This window comes from Malaclemys terrapin, chromosome 4 (genome assembly GCF_027887155.1).
Source record: "Malaclemys terrapin pileata isolate rMalTer1 chromosome 4, rMalTer1.hap1, whole genome shotgun sequence".
Taxonomy (NCBI): Eukaryota; Metazoa; Chordata; order Testudines; family Emydidae; genus Malaclemys; species Malaclemys terrapin.
The window spans coordinates 122231890-122247389 of NC_071508.1; the positions used below are offsets into that span (position 1 = coordinate 122231890).

Consider the following 15500-nt stretch of genomic DNA (forward strand, 5'->3'; position numbering starts at 1 on the left):
TATATCACATATCACTCTAAAAACTATGCATACACAATTGCAAAAATCTTGGTGTACACTTTGATCAATGACAATCACTACAAAAATGTTTTTACTGGATTCAACAGTGACCTTAAGACACTATTTCCTTTCTTATTTTTTTTTCTTTAGCAGATCAGAAAGAGAGAATATTTCTTTAAAGGGCTGTTAGGCAAACAATATTCTCTGGTACATGGCAACAAAAAATATCTTTAATAATGAAATAAGAGGAAATCTTTAGGAATCTGTTTGGATTTGCCTGGCAGAAACTGATGAAGTGAATGTTAATGCAATATGTTCTGTACCCATGAAACCAGACTCCCAGAGGTAAAATCCTCATTATATAATCTTCATAGAGTTCTTTTTTTAAAACCACATATAACAAGGTTTTTCACTATGTACAGCTGAATGAAATGAAAAGATTAACACCCACTCACCTCTGAAATGCAAGAAGAGCCTTTCTCTGCAGGACCTCTTGCAACCCTCGCAAAGATGCTAAAAAAGGATATATTTAATCAGCTATATTTAAGAGTCAAAGATTTGCTTGCACATGCTTACTGAACAAAGATTAATGCATTAACAGACTATTATGACAAAAATGATACAAAAAACATACACCACATTTTCTTTTAGAGGCTGGTGTGTTTGAGGTTTTTCCATTATGAGACTCTGGTATTTTCTAACTCTATGAGTATATCTAAACTGCAGGTGGGAGCGTGCTTTCCAGCATGGGCAGACAGACACACACTAGCTTTGCTCAAGCTAGTGCACTAAAATTAGCAGTGTAGCCAGCGTAGCATAGGTGGCCAACGGTCTGAATTCATAACAAGGGGGTCTGGGCAGGTTTGTGCTTGGGCAGCTAGCCTGAGCTGCTGCCTTCTCTATTTTGCTAAATTGCTATCTTTAGAGTGCTAGCTTGAGCAAAGCTAGCAAATCTGTCTACCCATGCTGGGAAGCACACTCCAGCTGCAATGTAGACATACCCTATGCGTGTATTCTTTTCTTACCATCAGTGGCTTGCAGGCTGTAAGTTAGTCCCAATGCTAAATAGCCTTTTGCTTTGAACTCCGACGTTTTGTCACCAACATCAACAACCGTTTTGGCAAATCTTTCCGCTTCTTCCAACTGAAAATATTACAAAAGATGAACGTAAGTCTTTGTAAGATTTTTGCTTTTGAAAACTCCACACACAAAACCATAAATATAAAGCAAGCCAAAATCTGTGTTACAGTGAGTCTAAAATTAGGAAGAAGTGTACAGACCATGGATGCAATATACATTACGTCAGTTTAACAAATAACGTCAACCATTACCACTTCCTGTAAGGACCCCCCCGCCCTTTTCCGCCTACATTTAGTTTTCCTGTTAACTCCACAACAAAGAATATAGCTCTTACACAAGGCTGAGACACCCATTTCTATGGTGAAATGGGAACTAGCACTGAAAGGATACAAGTGAACTTGAAATTTAGACTGTTCAAAAACAAAAAAAGGATTTAAAATCTGTTTTCAGATGCGATATCTGTCCCTGAACCCCACCTGCCAACCTCTACTGTCTAACAGTCACATTTTCCAATTAAAAAAAAAGAATGTTCTCCTGCTGACTTATTTCTCTTAGACTGCAGAAACTAAGGCCCTGATTCTGCATCACACGCACACACATTGATTTGACTTTGCTAATGCAGAGCTCCTTGTAAGATCCAGGCCTGTCTACACATTCATATACCACTCCTTTTCCTACACTCTGCATTGTCAAGTAGTTAGACTACAAACTGCAAAGAAAAAACAACATGAATTTACTGGAAATGAATCTAAAACCTACATGTCCAATACAGCAAGCTGCTCCATGCAGGATTCACCCATGTAGGGAAATTTACAAGGACCACTATTAGCAATCAAGTAATACTATGTTTTCAGCAACTTAACAAGTTGCTACTGCACCACTTTCTCATTTCTGCTTGAACTAAACAAAAGCAATATTTATAAAGCACTGCCCTGCCTCTGTGGCACTATACATTCAAAACAAATTAAATATAACCATAATTATTACAAAAATTGCACCTCTTCCTCCCAACCATTTCCTCTGGAAGCTACAGGCCCACCTTGCAACTCATACAATAACCACAATGAATGCCAAATTATTCATTTTATTAAATCAATGTCTTCAGGAGAGAGATACCAGTTTCAAGGGCATCTAATAACGTATTTTATTATTAAATAACACTTTCAAGTTAAATATGGTCCCAAATTTAGGTTGTATAAAAAAAAAAAAAAAAAAAAAAAAAGTGAGCTTTTCCAAAACCTAACATCAACAGAAATGTTACTACGAAATTTGTGTGCGTGTGTGTTTGGTTTTGGGGGATGTTAAGGACTGTAATGAAAGCACGTTTTTGTGCCTTATTATACTCACAAATTGTTAAATTTTTCTTTCTGAACTAATAAACTAAAATGATTTTTGTTTTTGATCTTTGTATATTGATATCGTATTCATTCACTTCCTATTTGCAAAACTCAAAATTTTTATATTTTGCAAAAGTTTAATATATTTGAGAAACAACGTACACACACACACACACACACACACACACACACACACACACACACACAGTATATCTATTCCATATCAAGGGGAAATTTTACCTTCTGATCTTTGGATGTCTGAATACTTAATAAAATTTAATGCTGTCACAAATCCTCCCTCCAATTATTTACTCTTAAAGCTAAAATAAGTGACTAATCTCTGAACCATATAACCATTAAAGCAAGTGGTGTGCGGTGTGGATAATTACCTATCTCTGAAATCTGTATGCAAAAAATTCTGCTCCTAAATAAGGCCTGGTCTGCACTGGGGGCGGGAGAGGGGGATCGACCTAAGATATGCAACTTCAGCTACGAGAATAGCGTAGGTGAAGTCGACATATCTTAGTTCGACTTACCTCGCGTCCTCACGGTGCGGGGTCGATTGCCGCGGCTCCCCCGTCGACTTTGCTTCCGCCTCTTGCCGAGCTGGAGTTCAGCAGTCGACGGGAGAGCGATCGGGGATCGATTTATTGTGTCTATACTACACGCAATAAATTGATCCCCGATAGATCGATTGCTACTCGCCGATCTTGTGAGTAGTGTAGACGTAGCCTTAGTGAAAAAGTTTTGTGCTAAAGTGGTTGTCATTTATTAAAAAGTCAGAATTTAACAGTTACCACCCCTTAGTGTCTGAAACATATTAGCGATTTCTTATACCACCAGATATCAAGGTGTGCTAACTTTTGTTAAATATTGACTTTAATGGCAATAACTGTTCCTGAATATTTTTAAACCATGGAGATATAAAGACACTGATAAACAGTACTGTTCAACTGCAATCCTATAGAAAATATTCCTGTGCTGTATTTTAATCAATATTCTATTGCATGCTGTCAGTGTGTCTACCATATTTTCAAAGTCCATAACCAAGGATTTGTCACATTTTGAAATTCTCAGTCCTTGCTGATCTGACTGCTAATATAAACTTACCCAGTGAAGAGATCCCATGCATAGCTTTGCGGCAAGCAGTGGAATAGTAGCATCATCTGGTTTCAAACGTATACACTCCTTCAAGACTTTCACAGCTCGAGCAGACTGTATAAAAACGTATTTTTCACTGTGAAACTCTAAAAGCATAAGCCCAACATCTCAGTACTGCAAGACCCCCATGTTACATTTTCTAGTTTCTGTTTTACTAGCTGAAGGAACCACTATTAATTTGTTTTTATTTTAACAATCCGCCATAAGCATCTGTACAGATCATATATAAGACTTTATACACTGTATAGTCAATCAGGTTGGATTAAATGCCAGCCCTGCATATCACTCAAGTGGTGCAGAAGAGCTAGAAAACTGCCCTACCAGCAGAGATAAGGGCTCACCTTTGGTCTATAGCACTCCACTTCTGATCCCCCCACAGAACAGGGGCATGACTAAGGCTGAGTCAGGGGATTGGGGTGCTGGAGGAGGTGACGGCTCTGGGCGCTGCTTACCTTGGGGGGGCTCCCTGGAAGCGGCAACATGTTCCTAGGCGGAGGCGCGCCACCTCTGCCTACAGACACCACCCCTGCAGCTCCCATTGGCCACGGTTCCCAGCCAATGGGAGCTGCAGAGCGGGTGCTTGGGGAAGGGGCAGCGCATGGAGCCCCCTGGCTGCACCTCCGCCTAGGGGCTGCAGGGACATGCTGGCTGCCTTTAGGAGCTGTGCAGAGCCGGGTAGGCAGCCTGCCAGGTGCCCTCCCCAATACCAGTGGGGGTCCCGGGTTACGTGTCGCGACCTGCTCCCCACCCCCAGCACCCCTAGTCCACCCTCTGCCTCAGAGAACCCAAGTTTTAGTCAGGGATATATAGTACAAGTCATGGACAGGTCACAGGCCATGAATTTTTGTTTACTGCCCGTGACCTGTCCATGATTTTTACTAAAAATACCTGTGACTAAAACCTAGACTGAGGCCTGGTCCCCACTAAGTCCCCACTTCGGACTAAGGTACGCAAATTCAGCTACGTTAATAACGTAGCTGAATTCGAAGTACCTTAGTCTGAACTTACCGCGGGTCCAGACGCGGCACGGAGGCTCCCCCGTCGATGCCGCGTACTCCTCTCGCCGAGCTGGAGTACCGGCGTCGACGGTGAGCACTTCCGGGATCGATCCCAGAACATCGATTGCCTGCCGCCGGACCCTCCGGTAAGTGAAGACGTACTCTTAGGCATGACTAGTGAAGGGATGGGACGAATATAGCCAGAACAAGCTGTACTCCAGTGATGCTCACTTGGCATAACAGCATGTAAGGGACCTTTCTAAACAGGTATAGTACAGATCAGCCCTTTATGGCTCCCTCAGCCTCACACCTTTTTTCTTCCGCTTCTATCCCCAGCATAATTTAGAGGCCCCTCTAAACTAAACTGGGGCAGAAGAAAAAAGGCTCCAAGATAGGGGAGCCACAAAACAGTCCTTTAAATAAATAAAATTTTCTCAGTAAATTATCTCTCTCTGTAGTAAAGTTATGTGCACAGTCAGACTGGGCTTGGTGGAAGCAGGAGACATTAACTATTCATAATACGTAACAAAAATGGCTTGTTCTCCATACTAATTCACACGTAAGAGGAAAAAAATGTATCCAAAAGTATAAGATAAGGGTTGTTATATTCCAACTCAATTTTTACTTGTACATGAGATTTTGCATCCTGGACAAGAATATTTGACAAATAATGGTGTGAACAGAAGTCCCAAACTAAATACATTTAGAAGTCTATTGGATTGTCTGAATCGTATAAGCTTGGATCTAAAAATCAAACCTCTATTGATCATAGTGGCAGTTAACAAAATAAACTCTATTGCATTTTTCTCCAGAGTAATGTCTAACTTATCTAAAATAAACAAAATAATACAGCTTACATTCACTTTACTGCTTAGTTTAATGTGTATAGCAGCAAAGTCCAAATGTTTAATATTGGTTCTGTCTATATTGTAAATTCTTGAGGCAGGAACTGTATTTTTGTGCCTTGTACAATGCTGACCACAAATTCACTAGTACACTATTCACAGAACTTCTGTGAGGATTAGTTAATGTTTTCAAAGTTCTTTGAAGATGGAAAACACTACATAATTTGTATTACTACTAGCCACCAATACAAAGAATTATATACAGAAAAGATTAGACTTACTTTTCCTGCTGCCATTAGGGACAATGCAAACTGATACCAAAGATGGAACTCTTCAAATGCAAACTTCATTGCTCTTTCTAAACACTAATTTTAAAATAAAAATGATTAATAAATTTATAAAATACTCATTAAGGGCTTTCAAAGATTTATGCACATGCTTATCTTAATGGCTTAAGAAGATCAAAACAATCCTAAGGCTTTTCTGTAGATTTGTCATATACATCCTCACTTAAAGTATATGAAATGAAAACCTAATTGGTTCAAATAACCTGCATATCAAGATAGTAAGCTCTTTGGGAAATGGACTGTCTTTCAGTTGTTTGTGTACAGCATTTAGCGCTGGGGTTCTAGGCACTACAATAATACAAATAATACATACTACTACTCAACAAAACAAAACAAACAGAAGCTGTCAGAGTCCACAGGATCATTCTAAAGGACATTTACAAAATTTAAGAGCCGAGGAGAAAATGTCTCTCCCTCACACCATGAATGTTTAAATATTGCTATGGTGGCTGTTCCTTTTTATCTGATTCTGCCACGTGGCTGTTGGCTGCAGGACCCGAGACTTCCAGCTGCTGGGTGCTTATTTAAGACTCAGGTGCCAAAGGAAACTACATACTCATCTTCTCATTCAAAGTGAACACTTGTTGCAGCAGTAGCACCCTCAAAACTGGTCATTGGTACAATGAAAATTTGATCTGGCAGTATTATTTCCAATTTAAAGAAAACATCTGGATTCAAACTACTGGTGGGTAAGAAATCAGAATACTCATTTATTACACTGAATATTCAGCGGAGACTCTCACTTTCGTAACTGGATGCCATAAGGTACATTGATCATTAGTATATAGAGATTTAATATATTTTAATTAGCGTTGTGTATCAATTACAAAAGTTTCATATTTGCTGTTGGCATTAAGAAACCATATCCTCTTATGCTTATTATTCTGGTTTTCTAAATGAGGCCAGTTCCAGGGAGTCCAGAGATTGGATGCTTTTCTGGATTAAACAAACTGATTTAGCAATTATCTTCCTAGCATGCAAAGCCCAATTATACAAACTAGGTGTTCTGCACTGACAGATGTCCAATGGCTTTAAGAACCCAAACACTATTTCTGGTATTCAAATGAGCCTTCAGTATTATGGAAAACACAGAAAGAAAACAAAGACAATATTTATTGTGTTTTCACATAACAGGAGCTGAAGTGAAGTACGATACAATATTGAGGCTGAAATAGATGAAAATGGTAGGAAATGTGTTAACTAGGCATTCTTGTTTACTGAATAACATTTACATATTATAATTTTTCTTATTATAGGAAATTCTTTTGAATACAGAAATATTGTTAATTATTATCCTTAAAAATTATGGTACCATATGCACATTTACATTTCACCAGTGTTTGTTTAAAAAAAAAAAATCAGTAATTCCTTTGCAGCACTGTTACAGAAAGATTTTTGCAGGTGGCGTTGCAACCCGGACATCGGGTCACAGCACCGCTCACTCAAATTTTGTCTGGCCACCCCTATCAGGAACGCCTACCCAATCCTCATCAGCCCCAGGGGCCAGGTCACAATGCCCAGAGTGAGTAGCCAACCCCAGCCAGCCCAGTGGGGGACAAGAGCTGCCGCAGTGGGCTGAGTGCAAAGAAGGTTCACTCTGCAACTCCCCCCCAGGGCCACCCAATTTCTGGGGCAGCAGCTGATCCCTCCCCAGTGCTACCCACCACCACCATCCAGGGCAGAACCTGGGCCACTTTAGACTCTTGAAATGTTGGGAGGTATTTTGATGGAGCTCTAATCCAGAAACAAAGATCTAATTCCCTTGATATAGAAGTTTGTCCTTACGATCTCTTCTTGCTAATAAAACTTATCTCAAAGATTCACCATTAAAATGATGAGTCTCTCCTTAGCTTTGATTTACCTACTTATTCTCGCCCACAATATCGTAATTCTTTCATATGTAAAGTGGGATATTCAACAACTCTGTTAGCAATGAGTGTGCCAATGAATTGCTGCTGTTGATATTAACCAGTTGTACTGAGATCCCACACATTTTTAGTGAGCTCTGGTTTTCCGGTAATTTGACAGCTCTTTCATAGCAGATATATTGTTTTGCAATTGCCACCTTTGATGTGTTTTCCTTGACCTCCATCAAACTGTCTTCAAGTTTAATTTCCTATCTGTATTAGATGTCCTTAAGGCTGCTGACCTGGAGACAAGCAATTCCGTTTTGCTCTGCAGTGCAACTGAAAACACTTGCACATGTTTTCCCCCCTTTTAAGATGTGAAGTCTCAACTGAAAATTTCTCTGGTTCTCAGGATTGCCATGAGATATGAACACATGGCCTAGTAATGGACATTGAGAACTCTGTTATAAAGTGGTACATATAGTGATGTATATGCATACATGTCCCTTTTTTGGGGAAATATATTGTGATTTTGACATCTCTGCATTTGAAACGCTTCCCCTGAACAGGAGCCAATAAATAAATAAATGTTTTACAATCACTATGTAGTTTTTATAATGTTCACGAATTTAAATTCAAACATGCTGTGCTCTTCATGAATATAATTGGTCTCACTGCATCTGCTCTTGCCCACTCCATCCTGCATCTAGGGCTTGATTCGGCAAGGTGCTCGTCACACTGCATCTGAGCCAGCAAAATGGAGCCAAAGCACTCCTCACCTTGTAGGTTCAAGTCTTTCCTTTCTTCCTATTAGTTTAACTGTGAGAACATTTCTTATTCCAGATATAAAAATAAGATTTGGAATGCATAGTCACATAAATAGGTACATCTCAAAATACAGCTACCCTGGCTCATGCAGTGCACTACCTTTGAAATCAGTGATTAATTCCATTTCAAGAATTGCAGCAATCAAGAGAGCTGAACCAATAGCTTACTGAGCAACATGCCTCTGTTGGGAAAATATTTGCTAACTAGTTCTTCTATGAGTTGAGTGAGGTGAGGAATGCTTTTTAATAAAGGCCCAATATGCCATTACCACCACCAAGAGAAGTTCCAAGTAGATATAGGGATAGAAATATAAAATTCATATCGCACAGCAAGAGAATATACAGTGAATTCACAAATCATGAGATGATAAACATGGTCACGTCTCTGAGAGATTACTAGACAAAAGGAAACAGGCTGATAATATATAAAAGTAGCTCTGTTCTACTGAGCATGGCTATGGCATATGATAATTTAGTTACGATAAGATCTGAAAATCATGGTCCAGACACCCCAAGAGGAAAATTATTTATTTTTATCCTCTGTTGTGGAGGACAAGATATTCATCAAAGATGTGAAGGTTAATGGTGGGGTATGCCAGGCATGGAAAGATACTGCTCTGCAGATTTCACTGGTTAAAAGGGAGCTGGTCAAAGAGCTTAACATGCTCCCAGAAGAAAATGTAAAACTCCTTGCTTTGGGAAATTTTGAAATCACAGCACCCTTAGCCCACATACAGCTGGAGTAGGAGGGGAGCAAAATATGATCTGAAAGTGGGAATTTGGGATGGTATCCCTGCAGACATTTTGGTTGGAAATTATTATATCTGTGTCTAAAGTTACTAATGTGGTAACCTGCAGTGGGAAAGCATGTACCACAGAAGCCCCTTTGTCTGATCCAGGGGAGGAAGAGACAGAAGGAACAGGGAAAGACACTTTGCCTGCACTGCAGAGTGGGAAACACTGCCACGGAGGGGGTATCAGCTCCTCTTACTGAAGCAGCCCTCCAAATCATCCAGAGGCAAGGAGCCTTTGTTAAGGATCGGGACACAGATGTTTTCCTAGAGAGCATTAGCAATACCCCTGCAAAAGATGATGGGGGAGGTTTTTTATGAAAGAAGGCAAGATATTTAGGGAAGCCCCAATGGGAAAGAACAAGGGCATCAGGGAGCACTACAAACAACTGATAATGCTCAAAAAGCACAGGTCAGCATTACTACATTTAGCCCATGACTATCCGTTCGATGGACATCTAGGGGTACGTGTACACTACCTGCCGGATCGGTGGGTAGTGATCGATCTATCGGGGATCGATTTATGGCATCTAGTGTAGACGCGATAAATCAATCCCTGATTGCTCTGCCGTCGACTCCGGAACTCCACCACGGTGAGATGCGGAAGCGGAGTTGACGGAGGAGCGGCGGCCATCGATCCCATGCCGCGAGGACGCCAAGTAAGTGATTCTAAGTCGATCTAAGATACGTCGACTTCAGCTACGCTATTCTCATAGCTGAAGTTGCGTATCTTAGATTGATCCTCTCCCCCCTCTCCCTCCAGTGTAGACCAGGCCTAGGAATAGAAAGGACATTTGAACAGCTTCAGAAGAATTTTTACTGGCCAGGTATAAAGCTGGACATAAAGGAATACTGTAAATCCTGTGAGTTGTGCCAAAAGTGGAAAAAGACAAGAAGTCTCTGCAATGCCCCATTAAAAACTGGCTAATTTGCACAAAAAGTTGTTAGTCTCTCCCCCTCCCCCACTGCTCAAGCAAGATTTACTAGGACACTGTAGTGAGGAATTTTTGTACTAAGGTCTCATAAGCCTTGCAAAATATACTGCAGTGCATTTATTAGCATACCAAGAAACAGTATAAATAATTGAAACTAAATTCTAAGTGTCCATATTGTGATGCACATCCCCCACGTCCCAATTTTGTTTGTTTACTTATTTGCTATTTTGTAAAATTCAGTACCTCACAATTGGCCTTCCAATACATGTAAATTTATAAATTTATTTGGGCATAAGCTTTCGTAGGCTAAAATGCACTTCACTAGATGCATGGAGTGGAGTGCATCTGACGAAGTGGGTTTTAGCCCACAAAAGCTTATCCCCAAATAAATTTATTAGTCTCTAAGGTGCCACAAGGATTCCTCGTTGTTTTTGCTGATACAGACTAACATGGCTTTCACACTGAAACATGAAAATTTCTGTCGTTCTCCTGTATTTAGGGAGTAGACATTTAGCTAAAAAGTAAAAAAGTTGAATGTCATTGTATTTACACTAACTTGAATTAAATCAGTATTCAAGCTGTGTGAAATGTAGCACTGTAGGAAGGAGGACCTATTAAAGAGACACAGCAGATAATTCTACTATGTTGGAAAGATATGTAGTTATATACAGTTCTCAGAAGTGACTTAAGTATCTATCACTCCAACTGACAAGGAACAATTATTGCTACAGCTGGGATTTGATATAGTTTAAGCACTAGTTAAGCCATCCATGTGCTCAGCACTCTACAAGACACAAAAAACCCCCACAAATAAATTCCAGGAATTTACAACCGAAGGCCCCAAGCTGGCCTACAAACACTAATCAAAATTACTCAAGATAAGTTCAAAGCTGACTATGAAGAGTTACAAATGGCAGATGAAATTCAATGTTGATAAATGCAAAGTAAAGCACATTGGAAAACATCATCCCAACTATACATACAAAATGATGGGATCTAAATTAACCATTACCCCTCAAAAAACAGATCTTGGCATCATTGTGGATAGTTCTCTGAAAACATCTGCTCAATGTGCAACATCAGTCAAAAAAGCTAATAAATGTTAACAGCCATTAGGAAAAGGATAGATAATAAAACAGTAAATATAATGCCACTATACAAATCCATGAAATGCCCACATCTTTAATACTGCATGCAGTTCTGGTCACCCCATCTCAAAAAGAGAGATTAGACTTGGAAAAGGTACAAAGAAGGACAACAAAAATGATTAAGTGAATAGAACAGCTTCCATATGAGGAGAGATTAAAAAGACTGGGACTTTTCAGCTTGGAAAAGAGACAACTCGGGGGGGGGGGGGGGGATATGATAAAGATCTATAAAATCATGAATGGTGTAAAGAAAGTGAATAAGGAAATATTTACTTCTTCACAAAACACAAAAAACAGGGGTCACTCAATGATATTAATAGGCAACAGGTTTAAAACAAACAAAAAGAAGTACTTATTCACATGGCACTCAGTCAACTTGTGGAACTCATTTCCGGGGATATTGTGGAGGCCAAAACTATAACTGGGTTAAAAAAAGAATTAGATAAGTTTACGGAGGTCCTTCAATGGCTATTAGCCAAGATGGTCAGGGACACAACCCCACGTTCTGGGTATCTCTAGCCTCTGACTGCGAGAAGCTGGAAGTGAATAACTGGGCAATCACTCGATAATTGCCCTGTTCTGTTCATTCCCTTTGAAGCACCTGGCCACTGTTGGCCACTGTTGGAAGACAGGATACTGAGCTAAATGGACTGTTGGTCTGACCCCACTATGGCCATTCTTATGTTCTTATCAATTTAAATCCAACATTATTAAAACAGTAAAACAACAAACATGTTTGTAGTGGTCTAAGTCAATACCTCCTTTGGGTCTTACCTTGCATTTTACCTATGCTAAGTGTTTTAGATTGTAAGCTCCTCAGGGCAGGGATAGTCTTTGTATCTTTTACAGTGGTAAGAACATAATCTGCACTAGATAAATAAAACAAATTTACTATGTGAGATTTGAACAAAAACAGAAGTTTGAACTCAAACATATTGGCACCTAAAACAAGTACACAGCATCAGAAAAAAATATTTTTCTTTCAAAATAATGTTGGACTTCATAATGCATTATGAGAACTGTAAAACTTCAATAAACTATGTTAATATCTTTAGTATTTACAGATACAAGGATATAATATTCATTGCTTTCCTTTTCATAGCCATGATTCTCATGACAACCCAGAGGTTAAGCCAAAAACAGCAACTAGTAGCCATAAATTTGCTCCCTTACTACATAAAGATTTCAACAAGGCTTACAGTTGGCCCATTGAACATTAACCTGTATTACTAATTATGCTTTGGTAGTGCCCAAAATGCGTTAAGAAAAAAATTCTGTAGCTCATTGACACACTAGGAAGTATTTTCCACAAAACCATATTGATTGAGTTTTAAAAGTATCATTACCATAGGGTGAAATAAATTTGAATGTTACTGTTTTTATAGGTGTATTCATTGAGATGAGAGCTGTATTGGTTAAAATAGAATTCAGAGGTTAAGTTTCCTATTTTTTTCTTTTTAATTTATTGTCTTCTCACATGATGCAGGAAACAGCAGGGTAATTTGCTCTATTTATTCAAGTACAATGCTTTAAATCAGGGGTGGCCAACCTGTGGCTTCAGAGCTCTTCAGAAGTTAATATGCGGCTCCTTGTATAGGCACCGACTCCAAGGCTGGAGCTACAGGCGCCAAATTTCCAATGTGCCAGGGGGTGCTCACTGCTCAACCCCTGGCTTTGCCCCCACTCCACCCCTTCCCGCCCCCTCCCCTGAACCTGCCGTGCCCTCACTCCTTCCCCTTCTCCCCAGAGCCTCCTGCACGCCACGAAACAGCTGATCAGGAGGTACGGGGAGGAAGGGGCTGGTTGGTGGGGCTGCCCGGAGGGGCTAGGAGCGGGGGGAGTTGATGTGGCTCTTTGGCAATGTACATTGGTAAATTCTGACTCCTTCTCAGGCTCAGGTTGGCCACCCCTGCTTTAAATACACAATTTTGGGGGAATTTCAGTACTCAGTGCAGACCCCTGACCTAATTTTTGATTCCCTCCCCCCGCTCCCAACCAAGCACAACTCCCAGAAAATGGCACATTTTTCCACATTGTGGAATCATATTTACTTTAGGCTAACAGAACAAAACAAACAAACAAAAATACCTCTGAAGTCCATCCTGGACCACTCTACCTCAAGTTCCAGGGCCACTGCCTTTAATAGTAATTATTGTAGAGGTATGGAATATGCACACACAAGTTCAGAGACATCAGCAAATATTTGCACTTGTGACTTTGTTGACACATTTGCACATTCACATGTGCAAAATGTGAATGTGTTATGTGACTGTTGGAAAGCATGGCATTGTAATTAAGGTTCTGCATTATACGGTGCGGGAGATAAATATATTATTTGAAAGGCATTTCCTTACCAGCTGGAGGTAGAAGAAAGTTCATTGCAACTATGCAGTGTATCTTTGTCATTGGAAGCATGTTGGGTGGACATTAGGGTATGGTTAAGAGGTGACCCACAACTTGGTAATTCTTGTTTTTTAGGATTTGTCTTGGGGGATGTCACACTTAGCGAACCTCAAATCTCCAACCTCAGTCCTTTTGATATCAAGCTTTTGGTTATAGAATAAAGAAAAGAAACTAAAAGTGTAGTAGAAATAATCCTCCCAGTTCTCTACGCTACAGTCCTTCTGTGGGTGAAAGATTGGTCACTGACCTCCCAGGGCTTTCCCAGTGAAGATCAGATGATTACAGGTTTCCTGCTGGGTTAACTAGCAGAGAAGCTAGCCAAAGAAGCCAACTTCTTTTGATCCTGCTGGTCCTGGATAAACACTTGCAGCAGACAGTTGAGGTTGATAGCAATGACTATATATCAGCAGCTATGAAATGCAGAATCATGAAATGCTAAATACAACTATGAAATGCTAAAACCAATGAAAATCTAAGGTCAGTAGAAGGATAAAAAGGAATTTTAAAATTCGAACAGTAACTAAAGAGTAAATCAACTAGATATTAAAGAGGAACTACTAAAGATAAACATTTTTAAACTTGCAGGACGGGACAACTCAGCACCAAAGAGTTTTAAAGATGGAAGGTGGTAATGACCACTTCCATGCGGTCCACCTTGTTAAGTGGGAAACCGTCACTAATGTCATCAAACCAGCGACCAAACGTTAATGGTCAATCTCCCAGTCAAAAGAGCAATAAAATAAGACTTTTCAGGGCCAACTTACTAGGCAGATTGGACCTGGGGTAAAGATCTGCCAATTGAATGTTGAAGGCCTCTTATGATCCAAGTGTGACTACCAGGAGAAAATGCTGAAGACGACGACCACCATCCACGTCCTCGCCCTCCTGGAAACCTATGCCACAAACGAAGAAAAAGCCTGTTGCTATAAAATCAACGGCTATAAACTCATAGCCAGCAATTACCACCCAAAATACGGGCTGGCAATATACATGAAGCAGGAGATCAACTAATATGTGGTCCTACTTCCTAAAGTGCACAAAGAAACAACTACAATCTCTGTGCGCCTTGTCAAGTTTACCATCAATGTACACAAACCACCCAGTGTGAAGTGCCCTCAATCAACTCTGCCAACCGCACAGGACCCTGCTCTATTAGTAGGGGACTTTAATTGTCACCACACACAGTGGAGCTAGGCAGCAAACAATACTTCAGGTGAAGAACTGACACAGTGGGCATCAGCAAATGATATACTCCTCCTTTCTGATGCAAAACAGCATGGCACTTTCCATTCTGAAAGATAGGGCACAGGATACTGCCCTGGCCTGAGGTTCACCTCTAAAGATGATACAGGCACACCAATACATGCATCACGGATTGTCCTTGACAACTTCCCAAACAGCCAGCACAGCTCAGTACGGACCCATATTGGCATTCAAATTCCAGTACTCTACTTAAAACCAGCACCATGCTGGAGTTTCAAAAAAGTTGACTGAGCCACTTTCACGACAACTGCGGAGAATACAATCTTCCACACTGTCCCAACGCTGAAGACTTTTGATCATTTGTCACATTCCAAGGTGTAATCCAGACCAGTGACGGATTGTGTCACCACATACCCCACAATGCTTTGTTGTTGAAGTTCCTGGGCCACACTTAAACAGCCTACCAGCATGAAGTTCATATCCTGAGTGCCTCTGTATTGCTGAAGCCCTGGTCCAGCAGCTCTTAACCCAGCAGCCTGTCAGTAACACACCAGTCACACTTCAGCTTCCATCACCCT

General features: G+C 40.3%; 1 protein-coding gene across 4 annotated transcripts in view; it reads right to left on the reverse strand.

The window, feature by feature from the left end:
• Positions 1-15500, reverse strand: part of TTC7B (tetratricopeptide repeat domain 7B) — a 325154-nt gene that overhangs the window by 158632 nt on the left and 151022 nt on the right. For 3 of the 4 annotated variants that reach the window (XM_054028275.1, XM_054028274.1, XM_054028277.1), the window contains 4 exons: positions 5703-5786; positions 3528-3632; positions 1026-1143; positions 456-513 (listed from right to left, as the gene is read on the reverse strand). In XM_054028275.1, the coding sequence (XP_053884250.1) occupies positions 456-513; positions 1026-1143; positions 3528-3632; positions 5703-5786 (365 nt within the window). The remainder of the gene's footprint in view (positions 1-455; positions 514-1025; positions 1144-3527; positions 3633-5702; positions 5787-15500) is intronic. The other variant, XM_054028276.1, reaches the window with a different exon arrangement.